We start from the raw sequence: 20,590 nt of genomic DNA, 5'->3' as shown, positions 1-20,590 counted from the left end.
CACCAACATTTGTTATTTTCTATTTTTTTATAGTAGCCATCTTAGTGAGTGTGAGGTGTTATATCATTATAGTCTTAATTTGCATTTCCCTAATGACTAGTGATGTTGAACATCTTTCCATGTGCTTACTGATCATTCATATATATTCTTTGGGAAAGGTCTATTCAAGTCCTTTGCCCATTTTTGAATCAGTTTTTTGTTGTTGTTGAGTTTTAAAACTTTTCTATGTACACTGGATATTGATTCCTCATCAGATATATGATTTGCAAATATTTTCTTCCATTTGTGGGTTGCCTTTTTACTCTGTGGATAGTGTCTTTTGATGCACAAATTTTAAAAATTTTCATGAAGTCCAATTTGTCTATTTTTTCTTTTGTTGCTAGTGCCTTTGATGTCATACCCAAGAAATCCTTACCAAATCCAAGGTCATGAAGATTTTGTCCTACGTTTTCTTCTAAGAGTTTTATTGTCTTAGGTCTTACATTTAGGTCCTTGCTCCATGTGGAATTAATTTTTGTATACAATGTTAAGTAAGGGTCCAACTTTATTCTTTTGCATGTGGATATCCAGTTTTCCTAGCACCATTTGTTGAAAAGACTGTTCTTTCCCCATTGGCACCTTTGTCAAAAATCATTTGATCATACATGTGAGGGGGTATTTCTGGGCTCTCTGTTCTATTCCATTGGTCTGTATGTCTGTCTTTATGCCAATAACACACTGTTCTGATTATTGTAGCTTTGTAGCTAAGTTTTAAAACAGAAAGTGTGAGCCTCCAGTCTGTTCTTCTTTTTCAAGATTTTTTGGCTATTCCAGTCCCTTGAGATTCACTATGAATTTTAGGATGCGTTTTTCTATTTTGGCAAAAAAATGTCATTGAGATTTTGATAGAGATTGCATTGAATCTGCAGATCGCTTTGGGTAGTATTGACATTTTAACAATATTAAGTCTTTCAATCCATGAACATGTGACATGTTTTCATTAATTTATGTCTTTAATTTTTTTCAGCAATGTTTTGTAGTTTTCATTGTACAAGTCTTTCACTTCCTTGGTTAAATTAATTCTTAAGTATTTTATTTTTGGATGTTATTGTAAATGGAATTGTTCTTGTAATTTCCTTTTGAGATTATGAAATCATTTTCTATACACTGTGTACAGAAAATGATTTTTGTGTGTTGAGTTTGCATCCTGCTACTTTGATAAATTCATTTATTGTTCTAACGAAGTCTTTAGGGTTTTCTACATATAAGATCATATCACCAGCAAACAAATAATTTTGCTTCCTCCTTTCCAATTTGGATGACTTTATTTCTTTTTCTTGCCTAATTGCTTCGGTTAGAACTACAGTACTATGTTGAATAGAAGTGGCAAAAGCAGGCATTCTTCCCTTGTTCCTGATATTAGAGGAAAAGCTTTTAGTCTTTCACCACTGAGTATGATATTTGCTTTTATTGTGTTGAGGTAATTTCCTTCTAATCCTATTGTGCTGAGTGTTTTTATGATGAAAGGGTGTTGAATTTTGTCAAATGCTTTTTCTGCATCAATTGAGATAATGATGGGGTTTTTTCTTCATTTTGTTGATGTGGTGTATTACATTGATCAATTTTTGTATGTTGAACCATTCTTACATTCCAGAATAAATCCCACTGGGTCATGGGTGTTTTTAGTATGCTGCTGAATTCTGTTTGCTTGTATTTTGTTGAGAATTTTTGTATCAATGTTCATAGGGAATACTGATCTGTTCCTTGGTATTTATAGTGTTATTGAATAAAATTTTTCCCATTTCCATTTCTAGGTGTTTACTTTTTAAAAAATATTTACCTTGTATCCACCTGCCTTACCAAATTCTCTTACTAATTCTAGTAGCTTTTTTGTCATTGTTGACATCAGCAAAATTAGTATCTCTTCTTTCCCAATGCTTTTATCAATGTATTACCTTGTTCTAATCCATATGGTAGTAACTTCAAGGCAATATTTAATAACAATGGTGATTGTGGTCATCCCTGTCATATTTTAACTGAAATAGTTCAGGACTTTGCCATTTGGAATGCTGCTCTTCGTTGGTTAAAGATACTTTTTTTTTTTTCTTTTCGTGTTTAAGAAATTTATCTCCACTTCTTAATGTTAATTTTTCTTTTTTATCATTTATTTATTCAGATGAATGTGGTTCTCATGTATATTAGAGGACTTGAATTTGCCTGTGCCTAACTGATAGGGTGAGCTTGCTTTTGGCATGTGATTAGAGCAAACTGCACATTTTTGTTAAGAATGACTATTGAGGGACTTCCCTGGTGGTCCAGTGGTTAAGAGTCCACACTCCCAGTGCAGAGGGTCTGGGTTTGATTCCTGGTAAGGGAACTAGATCCCACATGCTGCAACTAAGAGCCTGCATGCCAGGACTTCCCTGGTGGCACAGTGGTTAAGAATTGTCAATGCAGGGGACACGGGTTTGATCCCTGGTCTGGGAAGATCCCACATGCTGCAGAGCAACTAAGCCCATGCACCACAACTACTGAGCCTGTGCTCTAGAGCCCATGAGCCACAACTACTGAGCCCGAGCACCACAAGTACTGAAGCCTGCATGCCTAGAGCCCATGCTCTGCAACAAGAGAAGCCACCACAATGAGAAGCCCACACACCACAATGAAGAGTAGCCCCTCCTCGGGCTTCCCTGGTGGTGCAGTGGTTAAGAATCCACCTGCCAATGCAGGGGACACAGGTTTGAGCCCTGGTCCGGGAAGATCCCACATGCTGTGGAGCAACTATGCCTGTGTGCCACAACAATTGAGCCTGCACTCTAGAGCCCATGAGCCACAACTATGGAGCCCACGTGCCACAACTACTGAAGCCTGCGCACCTAGAGCCCGTGCTCTGCAACAGGAGAAGCCCCTGCTCGCTGCAACCAGAGAAAGCCCACGCACAGCAACGAAGAACCAACACAGCCTAAAATAAATAAATTTATTAAAAAAAAAACAGTAGCCCCTGTTAGCTGCAACTAGAGAAAGCCTGCATGCAGCAACGAAGACCCAACTCAGCCAAAAAAAAAAAAAAAAAAAAAGAAGGGGGCCTGCATGCCGCAACTAAAAGATCCTGTATGCCTCAATGAAGATCCTGTGTATTGCAACTAAGACCCAGAGCAGCCAAATAAATAAATAAATAAATAAATATTTTTTAAAAAAAGAATGGCTATTGAATTTTATTAAAGCCTTTCAGTATCTACTGATATCATCTTAAGACTTTTCTTCTTTGATTCATGAAGTTTATGAACTACATTGATACATTTCCTGAAATTCTAACCACCTTCATATATTTGAAATTACCCAATTTGGTTGCAGTGTATTATTCTCATGTGCTAAATTTCATTTGCTAATATTTTATTTGGAATTTTTGCCTCTATTCATTAGTAAAGGTGGGCCATAGTTTGTTTTTTGGAACTATCTTTATCAGAATTTGGTTTTTAAATTATGTCAGCTTTATAAAATGCATTGGGGAGCTTTCCAAATTTTGGCCGGACTAGTAGATCAAATTACAGTGGAATTGTGTATTCTTTAAAGGTTAGCTGGAACTGAGTTGGAAAACTATCAGGTTCTGATTCCTTTATTACATGGTAGATGTCTAATCACCTTTAGTTTTCTTTTATGATGATTGTTATATTATAGCTTTCCTTCTCTTTTTGCATTTCTGTTTTTTTTTTTTTTTTGGCAGTGCTGCATGGCTTGTGGGATCTCAGTTCCCTGACCAGGGATTGAACCCAGGCCACGGCAGTGAAAGCCCGTAATCCTAACCACTAGGCCACCAGGGAATTCCATCTAATTTCTTAAGATGAGTTTTAAGTTCATGTATATTTTTAGTATTTCATTTTTAATAATAAAGATAGTAAGGTTATAAAATTTCCCCTGGCTACAAAAGGAAGAATTTGCTGTGTTCTATAATTATATGTGTTATTTGTGTTATATGTGTGTTATATGTGTTATAATCTGAAGTGTTCTCTTTTTCATTGCTTTCTAGATAGTTTATAATTTTAGTTTTTATGTCCTCTTTGACTTCACTGTTATCTAGAAGTCTGTTTAATTTCCAGGCATTCAAAGGTTTTCTTATCACCTTTTTATTATGCATTTGTAATTTTATTGGATTACGATTAGAGTATGCCCTATAAACTTTTATTAAAGATGTGTTAATGTTTTCTTTGTGAACCAAGTATATGGTCTAATTTTGTAAATCATTCACGCACGTATGAAAAAAAGGATATTCTATATGCAATGTATGTTAGGTTCCATAAATGACTACTAAATCAAATTCATTAATTCAATTATTCGGTTCCTCTAAATTTTGCCTATTCTGTACTAAATCTGTTTAATCACAGTATGATTGTATTTCTATCAAGTTCTCCTTGACTTTTTAATAGTTTTTGCTTTATAAATTTAGTTGCCATGTTGTTTAATTTATGATTATTAAAACTTCTTAAATTATTCTTTTTATTAATACATTATATTACCCAATTTAATGCTTTTCTTTAGATTCCTCCTGATATTAACATTGCCTCTTCTACTTTACTTAACATCACCAGGGATGTCTTGCCCACTCCCTTATTTTCAACTTTTCTTTATCACTTTGTTTTAAATCTGTTTCTTATATGCAGTACACAGTTGGGTTTGTTTTTTAACTCAGTCTGACAGTCGGTTTTTCAATGGGATCATTCAGTTTATTTACACTTAATGGCAATTGATAACACTCACTTAACTGATACGATGTTTATTATTTATTTTATTTTGCTGATTCCTCTGGTTTTATCAAATTACCATTCATTCCCCCTTTTTCTTGTTATTTGTTGAGTTCTACTATATTTTTCCATTTTACTTATGATTTCTTTTCCTTTCCCTATGCTTATCGATGCACACATATTTTTCTTCTGTCATGTAAAAAAATATCAACTATTTGCCATATAGAGATGCTTTCTTCCCCTACTTCTTTCCCTTCCCCTCAAACGATAAGATCTTTTTGAGTACTTTTATTTCCCCATTCTCCACCCTCATTAAACCTTTGGAGGGGTTTTACCACTCCTCTCCTTACTCCCCCACCCTTGATCTTAGTTCCCCGACCAGGGATTGAACCTGGCCCTCTCGGCAGTGTAAGTGTGGAGTCCTAACCACTGGATCGCCAGGGAATTCCCTCTTCTATTTCATCTTAATAATTTTTTTAGCCTTAATGTTATACAGTTCCAGATAGTTTATTAATATCCAATGAATATATATTATATATTTAGGTAGTCTATCAGTATCCAACGGATATTCAGTGGATATTGATAGACTACCTGAAAATGAATCTAAAGAAATATATGAGATTTCCTTTGTAATCATATGTATTTTATTTTATACATTTTAAAACATTCAGAGAAGGATTTTATAGCACACACAAAAAAGGTAAGAATGCTTGCTCCAGACAATCCCAGCTGCCCCTACAACTTCCATGACCATTTCTACAGTAATGACTGTCATTTTTTTTCTCCAATCCATGCTTGTCCTGAATTCCAGACCCACAGATTTACACATACACACTTACACACTCCACACTTGAGAATCCCAAGTAGTGCTTTAAAGGAACCTCTAATTCAACATTTCCAAAACCACGCTCATAGCTTCTTCCTAGTCTGGTTCTTGTCCAATGAAATCTTTCTCAGAAAATGGTGCTGAGAAAGCCAGAAGCCTAGGAATCACACTTGAATCTTTCATCTCTCTTACCTTCATACCTAATCCTCACCAAGATCTGTTCATTTCATCTTCTAAACTTTCCTCATGTCTGTCCACTTCCCTCCATAGCTTGGAGATCATTGGTGCTTTAGTGGAATGGGAGGGGTGAAATCAGACTGGTGTGGGTTGATAGATGGTGGGTGGGAGATAGCCACTATAGATAACTCTTTTGGGAAATCTGGACAAAGAATCCTGGAAGATTTTGGAAGATGATATCCTTCTCTCCTTGCATTCCCAGCCCCAACTTTAGCCCAGCCATGCTCCTGGGTCAGACAATTGCTGGCACCAGTAAACAGAGCCTCAGACCTATTGCTGAGCATCCACAGGGTGAATGAAATATCATAGAAACACCCCAGGTGGGGATATGAAAGAATTTGCGTGTGCGGGAAGGTAGGAGTTTCCTTGTAATATTATAAAACTAATGCTACAAGGCATGCATATCCTCCATCTACCCCTGCTCACCTCCAACCTGTTCCACAAACAACAGGCAGGAATCTTTTCAAATGTAAATCATTTTTAAACTATTTTGTTCCCACCTTAACCCCTGAAGTGGCTTCCCACTGCTCTTAAGATAAAGGTAAAAAATCTTGAAGCCTACAGGCATTAAATGCTCAAGCTCCAGACTTCTGCATCAGTTTTTTCTCCCTTGACTCTCTGCATTTGCGCTCTGTACCACAGCCACTTGAGACTTCTTTTGATTCTTCCAACACATTATATCTCTTCTACCACTGGACTTTGGATATGCTGTCCCCTGCACTTGGGGTGTTCCCATTCTCTTTTTGTTTAGTTAATTCCTAGCTCAAATGTCACTTCTCCAGAGAAGTCTTCATTGCTCTCCAAGACAGATTAAGACCTCCGCTGCACTCTCTCGTAATATCCTGTCCTTCTCTTTCATAGCACTTGTCACAGTTTGTGATTATGCAGTTGTTGTCATTATAATTTGATTAATGTCTGCCATCTCTAATAGACTGGAAGCCTTAGGAGGGCAGGAACCATATCTCTTTTTATAGTATCTTCAGCCATGATAGCATAGTGCCCAGCACCTGAAAGGTAATTAGTAACATGTGTGTATGTCTGTGACTGGTCAAGTGTCTGAATACGCAAAGCAAAGCAGACCCGGACTGTGGTGACCTCATAAGGAGAAATCACACTGAGAAGCTGTCAGAGCAGCCCATCTGCTTCCCTCAAGGACATCCCTCTGGTTGGGCCACTGTCAACTGCAGCTTATAACAGGATATACCACCTACTTGTTTGGTTTCTGAATCATCTGAATCCACCCTCATTCAGTAATGTGGACTATCAGCTTTCAGGGACAGAGAACAACCTTGAAATAATAACTATTTATTCATTCGAACAATATTTATTCTGTGTCTACCCCTCCTGTATTCAAACATTGTACTGGGCATGGGGAAACACAGATGAATAAAGCCTGGGTATTATTCTCAAGGAATTTATAGTTTTGAAGCACAGTCAGATGTGTAAACAAATTATAACTTCCTGTTTTAAAACACTAATTTTTTTTTTTTGCAGGTGGGTTATATTGTTTTGTTTTGTTTTTCACACACACACACTGTATTTTATTTTTACAAGAGCTAAATAGACTGACACCAATAAAACACTAATACTATAAGGCACTCTCAAAGTTTTAAAGGATCACAGAGTAGAGACTGTCAAAGCATTTAGCAAAACCCTAGCTAGAAGAGATGCTATTTATAATGATGACCCAGGGGACACACTTTTCAAACCTTCTGAGCTCTAACTTTGGACCAGTTCAGACCACAAGAAAGCAATCTGCTTGGACCACATTAGACAAGCCCCTTAAAAAATAACCATCCCTAGGTTGATTTTATGTCCTTGGCTTTTATTGGACATAACAAGAAATATTGATTTAATTTTTCCTTTGCATTTGTTGTTCAAATCTTCTTAATTGCTTTATTACATCATTTATTAGTTCCTAATAAAGTCACATGAGAAACTACCTTTAGAATTTAGTGTTATGAAAAAAAATCTACGGTCTGTCTCCTCTGATGAACTGATTTTTCAGATGACAAAATCTATTCAACATGTACTGTGTTTTCATTTTTACCCTGGCAGCCAGAAAACTGAGAACTAAAATATCAAATTCAGTCACAGTCATGCTTAACCCCAGGATAACTGTGATCTCCTTTTTCTTTGGCCCTAATGTTCTTTTTCTAGCTGTTGTTTGTTTGTTTGTTTTTGCCTATTGTAAACCTTTATGTCCTTATGGAAAAGAAACGGGATAAAATAAATTTAACATTTGGTATGCTCAGTCATTTTAGAGTTATTTCTGCTATTTGTCTAAGATAAATGCAAGAAAACTTAACCTATGTTTGGATCTTAATAAAATTTGGAGAAATTGGGAAGGACAGAGAAGAGCAACAGAAAAGGGACAAAGAATGGGACTGAGGTAGTATCACTCATATTCTCCAACTCAAATACTGGGGCACATTGATCTGGCATATGGTCTAGTAAAAGAGAGTATCTGAAATTTGGACTGTTTTGGAAAACCCCAGAGATGTGGTTAGACGGACAGATCCCAGGAGGCATGGCCATTATTTTATATACATATATACATATATATATATATATATATATATATATATATATATATATATATATATATATATATATGAGTAGTTATAGAAAGGTTTTAGCCTTTTTTGGATCACAGATCCCTTTGACGATCTCTTCAAAGTATTGAACCTACTTCCCAGTACTAGACATGCACATACGGTTCCCGAAAGCAGAACCCTCCTGTTAACTATTTATCTTTCCAGAATATCAAAAGCACTTTATAGCTGGCACTGCTTTGAAGAATTCGGATAGACCTGAGGAAGCATCTGGGCTGCCAGGTTAGACAGGGAGACTGGCAAATCAGTCATCAGCTGAAGTTCTTAACCCTCTGACACCATTCTTGGATGATTTAAGCCAGTGGGTTGTTTTCTGTTTGTTCTTTAACTGTTTGGACTAACAGACCCCTGTGATGAGCTGACGAAGATATGGGTCATCTATCCCAAAATACGTCCACACACACGCGCTATTTTGCACACAATTTCATGGGGTTGGTGGACTTCCTGAAGTCCATCCTCAGACTCTGGGTTATGTTTAAGTGAAGACTTTCCTGGACTCGGGGGGATGCCCCTGCAGACCTTTTAGAATAACCCTCTCTCATCACAGGGACTAGAGCGTTCTGGATGGAACGAGGTTACCGTACCGGTAGACAACCGAACTCCGCGGCCTCTGCACAAGCCCCGCCAACTCTCCCCTCCCCCATGCCCGTTCGCGCAGGTGCGAAAACCTAAGATGCCACCCCGGCGCGCCTGCTCAGGAAGATGGGGGGACGATGGGACCCTGGGAGCGGCAGTGGCGGGGGTGGGGGCCTTCCCGACCTTGCTTGGTGACCAAGCTCTCCGCCCAGGCCTTTCCATTTCCTCAGCAGGGGGCGCCGCGGGCCGGAACGTGCTGACGGACCTCCCAGAGCGGCCCTTCCGGCTTCCACCCCCTGTTCTGGGCGGTGGCGAGGGCCTGTGACGTCACAGGAGGCGGGGCCAGCGCCTTTGCCGGTGCTGGAGCCGCCATTGGAGCCGGCTTGGCTTGCGGGCTCCGCTGCGGAGCGGGAGGTTGGGCCGCAGTTAAAGTCGCGTCGGCTCCTGGTCCCTGGCCCTTCAGCGGCATGGCGTGCGGGGCGACGTTGAAGCGGCCCATGGAGTTCGAGGCGGCGCTGCTGAGCCCCGGCTCCCCGAAGCGGCGGCGCTGTGCCCCTCTGCCCGGCCCCACTCCGGGCCTCAGGCCCCCGGACGCCGAGCCGCCGCCGCTGCTTCAGACGCAGACCCCACCGCCGACTCTGCAGCAGCCCGCCCTGCCCGGCAGCGAGCGGCGCCTTCCAACCCCGGGTAACCTACGCTGCGGGCTTGGCAGGAAGCCAGGCCCAGGCATTTTTTTGAAGGGGGTGGGGGAGGGAAGGTCATGAACGCTAGGCTAATTCACTCGCGGACCCCTTCTTTGCTCTGAGAAAAGGGAACTGGGGTGTCGCTGGGCCTGGTCGTTTCCGGGGATGGGAGACATCCGGGAGGCGTCGGGGGGCCACAGTGTCGGTTTTCGGTTTTCTTGGAGCTGGAGAGCCTAGAGGGGTGGGCAGGAGGAAGATGGGAATATCCCCGGCCGCTCGGGGCCCTCGCAGCCCCCGTAGCCCTTCCTGCGTCCGCCACCCGCGCTTGCACTGAGCCACCCTGCAGATCCAGTGGGCCATGGAAAATTGGATTCCGCTCACGAACCCGGCCTTGAGGGTGTGGGGTTGGGGGCGGGTTGCTGGGAGGGGGCCTGAGTGCGTGCTGTGCAGCACTGTGCTGTGGCTTGTAGGGAGACCTGATTTCCATAAGTCTTTAGGGACCTCAGGCCGCCGTCGAAGTCGTGGAATCCGATTTCAACCTGTTTTTAAGAGACTGGCCCTGTTCTTTTATTGTATGGCTGTGGTCCTGTACCATATATGGCTTGAAATCGGTAGGTCGTTAGCTAGAATTTGAGAATCCTTAAACATACAGAGGTTCTGGAAGCAGGAATTCAACCATCCGTAACAGAGATTTTCCTTCAATAGGGATTCCGCATAGGCCAAGGAAAGAGAAGAACTGGTGTGACAATAAAGTTAAAAAAAAAAACAAAAAAACCCGAACCCCTAACCATTGCGCAGGAGTAGAGGGGAAAGTGCATCAGAATGAATAGTTAGCAGTTTTAAAGGGCTCCCGGAAATGCGGGGCGGGGCGGGGGGTGCCTCAAAACTGGACTTTGGCAAGTCATTTCTTTGTGTGGGTTTTTCTATTCCTCAAGCGTTGTCAAAACCTTGAGGTGGCCTTAAAATCATTATTTTCTTGCCCCTTTTCAGTTACCAGTGTCTTTAGCCATTATTTCCTCCTCCCTCTGTGTATCCACGATGCAGATTTGAGGCCCTCATCCTCTCACACCAAGATCCCAGCAGTTGCCAGCCAGGCTCTCCTAGGCACTGTATCCTTACTCGTGTTCACCTTATCTCTTCTTTATCCTGGCATTCAAAGGATTTATCAACTCTAACCATTTCTTACTTAGTCTTTTATACATTTTTTTCCCAAACTATGCCTTTGCTCTTTTCCCCCAGACCCACTTGGCTGTGCCTGTATCCTGTCTTCCATCGTGATGTTTTCACCTTCTGTTTGCTAATCCAAATACAGTCATTTCTTCAAGTCTTCCATCATTACCTGACTAACCCTGCTCCATAAGGAACTCTATTCTACTTTAAATTCCCTGATCACTTATTGTTTCAAAGCCTTATGTACTGAATGAAATAGTGTTTGCAAAAGCAGGGTACATAGATGTCCTCTTGAAGTGATATTTTTTTCTTCCACTGCTCCTACAGATACCCAAGGATAGTCACATAATCTTTCTGGATCTCTCTTCTGCAAAATAGAATTAATACTTGCCCTGTCTGTCTCGATGGAATTTATGTAAATGTTTTATTTCTTCCAATACTACCCTCTAGATTAATTTTATGGTAGTTCACAACATAGCAAATGCTTACTAAGTGATTGTTCAATGTATTTGGAAGCCTAAATATGGCAGGGTGCTTTAATGGGGTAGCTGTTTTTTTAATCTTAAAATTTAATTTTTGCATAGATTTCTTGGTCATTTTGTGTTAAAATATTTTATTAAAAATATTCATTTGTAAAGGTTGATCAGTTATGGTTCTGTCATGAAAGAAACTGAATAATTTGATGCTTTGGCTGAAGTGAAAGATGCCTTCTGGATTAAAAAGGAAGAATGGGGAGGAAATATTAATTGCTATACAAAAAGAAAGAATAAAGCCAACTAATAGAAAAGTGAATTTAAAAATCAATGACTTCGTATCAAAATATCCTAGTTGTTAACTCAAAAGTTCTCTCAGAAATAGTCAAGAAACTATGTTCTTACTAAACTTAAAAAAAAAAAAGATCTGTATCATAGCATTTTTTTATGGAAGGAGCCTATAAAATTAAGCCTTTCATTGCTTAAAGGAGCTGGATGGATACCAGACATGGAAGGGGTTTGCTGACCTCCAGGAAATGTTTGTAAACATGGAGGGAGTCTAGATGCAAAGCAGTTAATTGATCATGACTTGAGGGTTGGAGAATAACTTCCAGAAAGAGGTAGCATTTTAGCTGGGTCTTGAATAATGTTGGGGGGAGAGACTGCCCCAGTTCAAGCAAAGGAAAACTGCTAGAGCAAAGGCTAGAAAACCCACAGGTTAAGGAAAGGATAGTTTAATGCAACTCGGTTGTAGTAGAACTGGAAAAATAATTTGGGGCCAAGTCTTGGAAGGCATAGAATGCCATGTTCAAGAGTTTGAATTTGGTCTGTAGCAACTAGGAGTCATTGTAAAATTTTGAAGATGGGCTTAGTCTGATACAAGCTGGAAGCACAACCTCAAATAATAACGGGAGGCAAGAATTTAAATTATTATCCACTGTTAAAAAGAAATTTGCATTTTTCTTTTTTTTAAAAAAATGCCTTGGCCTGCTTGGGAAGAAAGTCACAGCTACTTCTTTTTCTCCTGTGCATACCATGTTTAGATTCTTGGACTTCCCAGTCCTTCTACCAGCCTTAATGTTGTATCTTTCCATTTGTTCACTTTGCTGTACAGGAGGCAGTTAGAAGTTTATCAAAGACCTTCTGTTCTCATGAGCATTGTCCTCATACTTGTCCTTTCTTGTTTCAAGTCTTTGCAGCTCCTTACATCCTTGTATTGATTCTGGCAAGTATGTGCTTGGAGACTAACGCATTTTAAAGATGAAGCAAGGACTTCATAAATTCAGGGATCTAAAATATGATCTTCATAGCATTCTGAAAGGAAAGCTTTGCTAATCCTGCATTGTTCCAATGTTCAGGCTTGAGAGTTCTGGAGTTTAGCTACGTGTGGAGCTACTTTGAGTTCATGTCAGTCCCTGGACTGTACCATCACTTGTTATGACATTGTTAATGTCTTTGGTGTTGATTCTCACAACTTTATTGGGTAGGCATTTAACATTTGTTTTGAAGTACTAGGCTAAAGATCCTGAATGATTTCCCAAGGTCATAGTCACATAGGTAGGAAGAAGCAAAATGGCATTATTAACACTTACCCCCCATTAAAAAAAAATTGTTATAACAAAATAAATATTAGAATAATGTGAGTGGGGGGGTGATATAATTTCCTGGATTTTGTTTTTTATAAGGAGGCTTTATGATCTGGAAAGTGAATACATATTCTATCAAAAAACCCAAAAAAACTTGTTGAAAACCACATCTTTCCAGATTCTGTGTTGTCTCTGGGAGTGGCCTTCAAGGTGGTTAGTGATTTGTGTTCCCTGGACTCCGTTTAATAGCGTTAACAAATTAGTTTGTGATTACCTTGACACAGAATAGTAATCTGAATCCTACCAAATATTGCCTCTTATAGGATCAGAAAATTCTTTTCTAAGCTGTGACCATCAGTTCCAAGCAGTAACCTCAGGTCTTCTCTTGGTCAGTGTCCAGGCTGTGAACGTAATGTTTTCTGCTCTCCTCTTCCCCAAAGATCTTGAATCCCAAACAGGACAAGAGTTTCATTGTTAGAAGGCCTTGGTATAAGAGACTCGTTCCTAATACCCTTGTTTGTGAAGTTGTGCAACTCAGAGGAGATCAAAAATAGCTTCTTATTAGGTGAAGGAGCTAAGGATGGTTTTGTTTGTTTGTTGCTGTAAGTTGTCCTACTTAATCCTACAGCAAACAGCAGATCTGGTCTTCATTGTCACAAGAAAAGAAGCAAAGGGAACTACCTGGGTGGTTTATGCCAAAATAGCTGCTATCCTATGCATTACTGAAATAGTGGCAACAAGAGGAAACACTTTGGGGATTATAGGAGGAGTGCTTTATCTGGTATAAACACTTTTGTTAATATAACATGGGAGGAGGGACAAGAAGCTTGAAGAAGTAACACAGTAAAGTGAATGCTCAAGTGTGTTTCTTTTTTATTAGAGCAAATTTTTCAGAACATAAAACAAGAATATAGTCGTTATCAGAGGTGGAGACATTTAGAAGTTGTTCTTAATCAGAGTGAAGCTTGTACTTCGGAAAGTCAGCCTCACTCCTCAGCACTCACAGCACCTAGTTCGCCAGGTAAGCATGTTTTAGTGTGCACCATCCATTTAAGAGTTTGTAAGTGGTAATTAAAATGATAGTTTCCTAAACCAGAATTGATTTTATCTAAACTAATAAAATTGGTAAAGTGTATTCATTGTATTACTACTTATAAATATTTTTAAAACCATGGAGTCATGAAATTGCAAAAGACCTTAGATTGATTTGATTGGACTTCCTTCCACCCAATTCAAGAGTACCCTCTATAACTGCAGTATATAATACCGTAGCCAGTAGCCACATGTAGCTGTTTAATTTTCAATTACTTAAAATTTAATAAAATTTTAATTCAGTTTCTCGCTGCGGTAGCCATATTTCAAGTACTTAGTAGTCACGTGTAGCTGTTGTATTAGACAGCACTATAGAACATTTCCGTTATTGCAGAAAGTTGTGTGACAGCACTGCTCTGTAACATTGACAGGTGGTCAGAGCGGATGGCTCAAAAATAGAATCTCAGGGTTGGAGGGAACTTTCATGGTCACATAGTTCAGCCATGAGTCTTGCCTGCCATATCCCTGTAAATAGTCAACAGGCCAGGGCCCAAACATCACCACTGGTGGTGGACTCTGCCTACTTTAACAGTAGAGGAGCTTGTTTCCTCACAGAATATTCTACTTTATAACAGTTCTAAGAGTTATTAAAACTTACCTTGATTAAACCTTGTCTCCTGGGCTTTCCTGGTGGCGCAGTGGTTGAGAATCTGCCTGCCAATGCAGGGGACACGGGTTCGAGCCCTGGTCTGGGAAGATCCCACATGCCGCGGAGCAGCTAGGCCCGTGAGCCACAACTACTGAGCCTGCGCGTCTGGAGCCTGTGCTCCGCAACGAGAGGCCATGATAGTGAGAGGCCCGCGCACCGCGATGAAGAGTGGCCCCCGCTTGCCACAACTAGAGAAAGCCCTTGCACAGAAACGAAGACCCAACACAGCCATCCATCCATAACTAACTAACTAGCTAACTAACTAACTAACTAACAAAACTTGTCTCCTTACAGAACACAGATTGATGTTGGCCAGGAGATAGGGGGAGCGGGGAATGGGGACAAACTGCTTAATGGGTAAGGGGTGTTATTTGGAGTGGTGGAAATATTTTGAAACTAGATAGGGGTGGTGGTTGTACAACATTATGACTATACTAAATGCCACTGAATTGTTCAGTTTTAAAATGGTTCGTTTTCTGTGAATTTCACCTCAAATAATTTTTTTAAAAATTGTCCTCTTGGGGACTTCCCTGGTAGTCCAGTGGATAAGACTCCGTGCTCCCAATGTAGGGGACACGGGTTTGATCCCTGGTCCGGGAAGATCCCACATGCCATGGAGCAACTAAGCCTCTGCGCCACAGCTACTGAGCCTGCGCTCTAGAGCCTGTGAGCCACAACTACTGAGCCTGCATGCCACAACTACTGAAGCCCGTGCGCCTAGAGCCCGTGCTCCACAACCCGAGAAGCCACCACAGTGGGAAGCCCACGCACCGCAACAAGGAGTAGACCCCACTCGCCGCAACTAGAGAAAGCCCACGCACAGCAACAAAGACCCAATGCAGCCAAAAATAAATACATTAAAAAAAAAAAAAATTGTCCTCTTAAAACCCAAAGGTCTTGACCCTCAAACACACCCTTTCCAATTAATTGCTCTTGCCCATACATGAGTGATAGATCTTTCAGTGGTTGTAGCTAGCAAGTCTCTCCTTAATATTCTCTTTGGATTTTAGTAATATCATTTTGAAGTAATAAAATGTTACAGGTAGAGAAACAATTATAAATAATTACTGACTAGATGTTTTGCAGGTTTTATTTGTAGAGAAAAAATTTTGGTTTAAGCAAAAAATGATTTGTTTCAAGACGTTAACTGGTTTATAGACTAAGAGGGCTGAAGAAACAGATTCCAGGCTGAGCTTTGAGGAAAACTCAGAACTGGGCCGCCAACAGAGCTGCTGCTTTTAATCATGATCAGGAAGCCAATTTCCATCTGGCATCCCAGGGGAAATTTTGGTTTCCAGCTGCAATCTCATGAACATTTCATTTTTCTCAACCTAGTTTCAAAAGGGATCAAGGATGAGATGTGTAGTGCCTAATCATCTCCTTCCGTCATTCATCAATGACTTAGCTAACAGTTTTTTATATTGGGCAAGTCAGCCATTTCTTATCAGAATCACCTGTGGAACTTAAAAGATGCCTAAGCCCTACCCCAGAATTAAATCAGCATACGTATCTTTTTTGTTGTTGTTAATTCTACAGATAATTATAATGCACCACCATGATTAAACATAGGTGTAGATGATCTCCAAGGATCTGGGTAGCTCTTATATTGTGAATCTACTTTCTCTAATTCAGACTAGAGGCTCTATATCATTTTTAACCTTTTTGTTCTTGTCCTTTACCAAGTGAGCATTCTGTATGGGCTCGGATCGTTATGGCATCAGAACTGGTTTTCTGTGTGCAGATCATTTAGCACACCTGAATATGCTTTCCTCCTACTTCTTAATTTACCTTCAGCCTTGCCTTGTAGAATGAATGTCAGAATTTTGTGAAACTATTCCATGTAAAGTAGTGAAAATATCATTTTTCTAAACAATTTTTATATCCTAGGACTCTTTGCATAGTTACTAATTCAGAACCCTAGAGCTAGAATGTATTATGTAAACTAGATATGTCTTTTGGCCAGGTTCCTCCTGGATGAAGAAGGACCAGCCCACCTTTACCCTCCGACAAGTTGGAATAATATGTGAGCGTCTCTTAAAAGACTATGAAGATAAAATTCGGGAGGAATATGAGCAAATCCTCAATACCAAACTAGCAGGTAGGCTGAGGCAGTGGCTATGCCATTGTTAATAGGGTTCTGTAAGGATTAATCCCAGTGAAGTAAATGGTAACTTAGAAAAAGCATTAAGACTGAATACCAGAAGGTTTAATGAATTGTGAGTATTAAGTTTCTCTCTTTGGTTACTCTCTTTTGGATTCTAAACATTTTATTTATACATTATATGGAAGGACTTTTCATTTACATTTCTGAAACAAGCCAAGCTTTTCTGTCAAGAATTTTCCATATGAATAAAGGCATCGAGTAGGTTATTCGGGCAAGCTGGTGGGTAAACAGGTGGTAGGAATCATGCTGACCTCCCAACAGGTGGTTGGGAAGAGTATAGTCAACACATTCAGACTTCCTGGTGGGAGTCACTTTGTGGATGTGGGAAGTCAGGCATCCTGTGATTTAGAGGTACTTTAAAGTCTGGAAAGCACTGCTCAGGCTAGAACAAAGAGTGATTAGTGATGGCAACCAGTAGACCCTTTTGTGAAAAGAAGGGATCTAAATCAGGAATAGGAAGTAGTACCTCTTTAGTGAAAGAGGGTGATGTTGTGATCAGAGAGGTTTTAGGAAACAGCTTCTTCCTGTAACAGTATTGTTTCCTCATGTGGTGGCCCACACAACAGAATGTTAATTGGTCGGCTTTAAATTGAGAACTGTTGATTTAACAACAGAGTTAAATGAATTTCTTTATAGTAACATTTTTTTGATCCTTTAATATACTAACAATGTGTATTATAAGAAGTAGCTGTAGTATGTCATTCCCCTATTCTACCCCCACTCCAAAATTGTTTAGACCAGCTGGCTGTAAGTCACTTCTGTGTTCATGGATGTCAGACTACCTTCTGTCTTTCTACTGAGTTTCCCTTCAGAAGGTACTTCTGTGGAACTGTCTGCAATTAGGTAATGTGGAATTTTCTCTTAGCTTTCTAGCCATTCCACCTCTATCACTCAGTGTGTATGTTGAAATTTATAGAAAAGATAGAGTGCAGAAAAGAGCTTCAAGCTTCATGTCCTATAGGAGATATACTAAAATTTGCTGGCTTGTGGTAGTGAGCACAGCTGTCTATCTTGGGAAGCCATTAGCAGGAGATGGAATTACAGCAGGGGTGAGATTATTAGGAAAATGTTAGCAATGATCAGTGACCAAACCTAGGAGCCAGGGATTTGGCTCTGGGACCTAAGAGAAAGGAACAGATCTCAGAGTGACCATTATAAGCAGGGCCTGAGAGTGGATAATATAAACTGGGAAGCTAGATGTGATTCTGACACTTGATTCTTGAAAAACTGTGGGAGAGTTTCTGGGGATAGTATACACTGTCTTTCCCCTCACAGAACAATATGAATCTTTTGTGAAATTCACACATGATCAGATTATGCGACGATATGGGACAAGGCCAACAAGCTGTAAGTATTGCCAAGTTTTTCATTGAATTTTTCAACTTCCAAGAGCAAGATTTTGACACTGAGTACCTTGTCTCCTGAGAGCAGAAAGCCCCTGTGAAGTAAAATAATAGATAACATTTAAAGAATACTTATATGTCCAGCACTGTGCTAAACCCTTTAAATCCTCACAAAGTTTATTTAATCCACAATTACCTATTGGGGAGGAACTATTCCTAGTCCCATTTTACAGGTAAGGATAGCATTTAAAGAATTTAAATAATTTGTCCAGGCTCATACAGCTAGTGGTTCAGCCAGGATTAAAACCCCAGGTCGTCTGACTTCAGTGCCAATTTGTTTAATACCTGGCTTTTCCCTCAGAAAGGTAGTTTCAATTGTTCATTTATGAAAGTTGAGTCCTTAAGCTAGTTTATCAAGTGTGTGGTCAGAATTTCTTAATTCTAAACATCTTGCAACTACCCGTTACTCAAAACATAAATTATAAATAGCTATATATGTAAACTGAATCTGAGTCAGGTTTCTTAAATTCTTGCGAATTTAGGACCTCTTTAGTGGTGATTGATATCCTCTACTGTTTATCACATTTACCGTTAGTTAATATTAAAAAAGCATGACACTATATTTTTAGTATTCTTAACACTCATTTGGTTTTTATTCCTAATTTATAGACGTGTCCTGAAGCTTTCTTGCATATCTGGGTACCAGGTTTGACCTCAAGAGATGGCTGCTGTACACTTTTTGCAACTGGTTTGATATCACATTTCAGCTCTAACTTTGCATCCTGAGAACACTTAAATGTTTCTGCAGGTCCATTTTATACAACTTGAAAGACCTTAAAACTTTCCGGTTGCCACAAGCATATCTTTCTTTTCTGCTCATCCAATAAACAGCTGTGCCCTACTGTGATAGATTTTCCAAACAAAAATACCTGGAGCAGCAGTTTAGCAAAATATGCCCTCAGTGGCACTCAACAAATGGAGTTTCCCCAAGCACAGTTCTGTAAGAAGTGTGTGTGAGAGTGTGTGTATGTGTGTGTATGTATTTTAAGTTATTATTTGTATTGTGCAAATTTTTTTGATCTTGGGGATTCTGGCTGTGAATTTGATGCACGACAATTATGGTTAAAAACATTTCCTTGGTCTACAGAAGATCATTAATGTTTTGTGACCATATAAGTTGTAACAGTGGATTGTTTTCTGTGTAGGTGTTATTGTTAAATACAGGGACTGTTTCCAGGCACAGAATATGAATCATAAGTTAGGATGGACATTAGATGTGATTATGACGACATAGCAAAGGTCTGTGGTCCTAGGTCTACAAATGCGTGGTGAGGAATTAGAACAAACCCGAGACAGGCCATTTGACACATGACTCTGCCTAGCTGTGTTAGAACATTACTTTGACTCCAAGCCTTAAAATACCCACGTGGAGTCTGTGCTCACCTCATTCACACAAGGAGCTCCCTGGACACTGAACCTCTAAGAAGGAAAGGAGTCTCCTCTGGAGCAGGAGCAGCAGGGTTTGCTTGGGAGCTTGACACAGGTGAGCATGGGGCTGGGCCATGCACCGGAGGCACTGCTACTTGGGAGGCGCCACTTCACCTTTGTATCAGTTATTAAAAATAGAATTTGGATCCTTTGGTCAGGTTCCCCCAAATTCTTTTAAGAGATGTCCATGTTCAATTGCTTGAGCTTTGTTTTGGCAACCCCCTGCCTGAAGTTGCTTACAGACTGTTCTTCACCTTATTTCCAAGGCTGAGGAACAGAAAGTAGCCTCTGTTTTGAGGAGGTGGAAGTTAAGTATACATTTATTTTTTACTGTGACTTGTTCAGGACCACGTTTTACAAAATGCCTTGTTTCCTTTATTATTGTTTCTGGAAAGGAAAGTTCTATTAAAATTGTTTTAGTTTGAATATAGAATAGTTTTTTTAATTAAGGCTTATTTTGAAAAAAACAGTTTAATTCAAATGTATGCCAGTACCTTCCAAAGTAAGGTAATATTCAGAGACAGTTGTCCTTATCAGATGGCTTAGAGAAGTTTCTGGAATATTCACATTCGAAGATTCCTTATTAATGAATGTCTTTGACTTAAATCTAACCAAAAACTGCAACATTATTCTTTGTACATTTTCATTATATAGTGTTAACAAGCTTAGTTGCAAACAAATAAAATACTTAAGCTATTTGTTTACCTTGCCTTCTTAATACTGTGATAATGTTTATTAATTCAAATAATTTATGTGAGGCTGCTATAACCATTTCCCTATTTCAGCATTACATTTAAGATTTAAAGACTTTTTAAAGCCCAGAAGTGATCTTTTAATAATTAAAGAATTATTTTTACTTCATATTTGAAGGGCAGTGTGTTTCATCTCTTCTTTTTCCAGGGTAGTCACTTGTTCCTGGAAGAGGAGAATAGCAGTGGCTGTAATGCGAGTGGCTTTACAGTGGGATAGT

The 20,590-nt window shown here is 39.7% G+C and overlaps 2 protein-coding genes across 5 annotated transcripts in view; one reads left to right on the top strand and one right to left on the bottom strand.

The window, feature by feature from the left end:
* RHBDL2 (rhomboid like 2) overlaps positions 1-9,209 on the bottom strand; it is a 97,296-nt gene extending 88,087 nt beyond the window's left edge. The window contains exon 1 of the mRNA XM_082422352.1: positions 9,156-9,209. Within this exon, the coding sequence (XP_082278478.1) occupies positions 9,156-9,194 (39 nt within the window). The 5' untranslated portion in view covers positions 9,195-9,209. The remainder of the gene's footprint in view (positions 1-9,155) is intronic.
* Positions 9,210-9,309: 100 nt separating this feature from the next.
* Positions 9,310-20,318, top strand: AKIRIN1 (akirin 1). 4 transcript variants are annotated; one of them, XR_014252804.1, is made up of 6 exons: positions 9,310-9,659; positions 13,765-13,905; positions 16,589-16,723; positions 17,526-17,632; positions 18,065-18,136; positions 18,802-20,318. XR_014252804.1 is itself a non-coding variant. In XM_082422506.1 (5 exons), the coding sequence occupies exons 1-5, from the start codon at positions 9,440-9,442 to the stop codon at positions 18,810-18,812; spliced, it is 579 nt and encodes a 192-aa protein (XP_082278632.1). In that variant the 5' UTR covers positions 9,311-9,439; the 3' UTR covers positions 18,813-20,318. The 4 variants fall into 4 exon arrangements, 3 of the variants coding, with proteins under 3 accessions (XP_082278631.1, XP_082278632.1, XP_082278633.1); XM_082422506.1 differs by lacking the exon at positions 17,526-17,632 and having other exon boundaries at positions 9,311-9,659; XM_082422505.1 differs by lacking the exons at positions 17,526-17,632; positions 18,802-20,318 and having other exon boundaries at positions 18,065-18,757.
* The last annotated feature ends 272 nt before the right edge of the window (positions 20,319-20,590 follow it).

Source organism: Balaenoptera physalus (assembly GCF_965194825.1).
Source record: "Balaenoptera physalus genome assembly, chromosome: 1".
In the NCBI taxonomy this organism is placed as follows: Eukaryota; Metazoa; Chordata; class Mammalia; order Artiodactyla; family Balaenopteridae; genus Balaenoptera; species Balaenoptera physalus.
This window is presented reverse-complemented; position numbering and strand designations above follow the sequence as displayed.

Coding starts and splice junctions, on each gene's coding strand:
- AKIRIN1 (XM_082422507.1), top strand. CDS start 9,440: ATGGCGTGCGGGGCGACGTTGAAGCGGCCCATGGAGTTCGAGGCGGCG. Junction 13,906..16,588: donor CACAGCACCTAGTTCGCCAG/GTAAGCATGTTT, acceptor TCTTTTGGCCAG/GTTCCTCCTGGATGAAGAAG. Junction 16,724..17,525: donor CCTCAATACCAAACTAGCAG/GTAGGCTGAGGC, acceptor AAAATTGTTTAG/ACCAGCTGGCTGTAAGTCAC.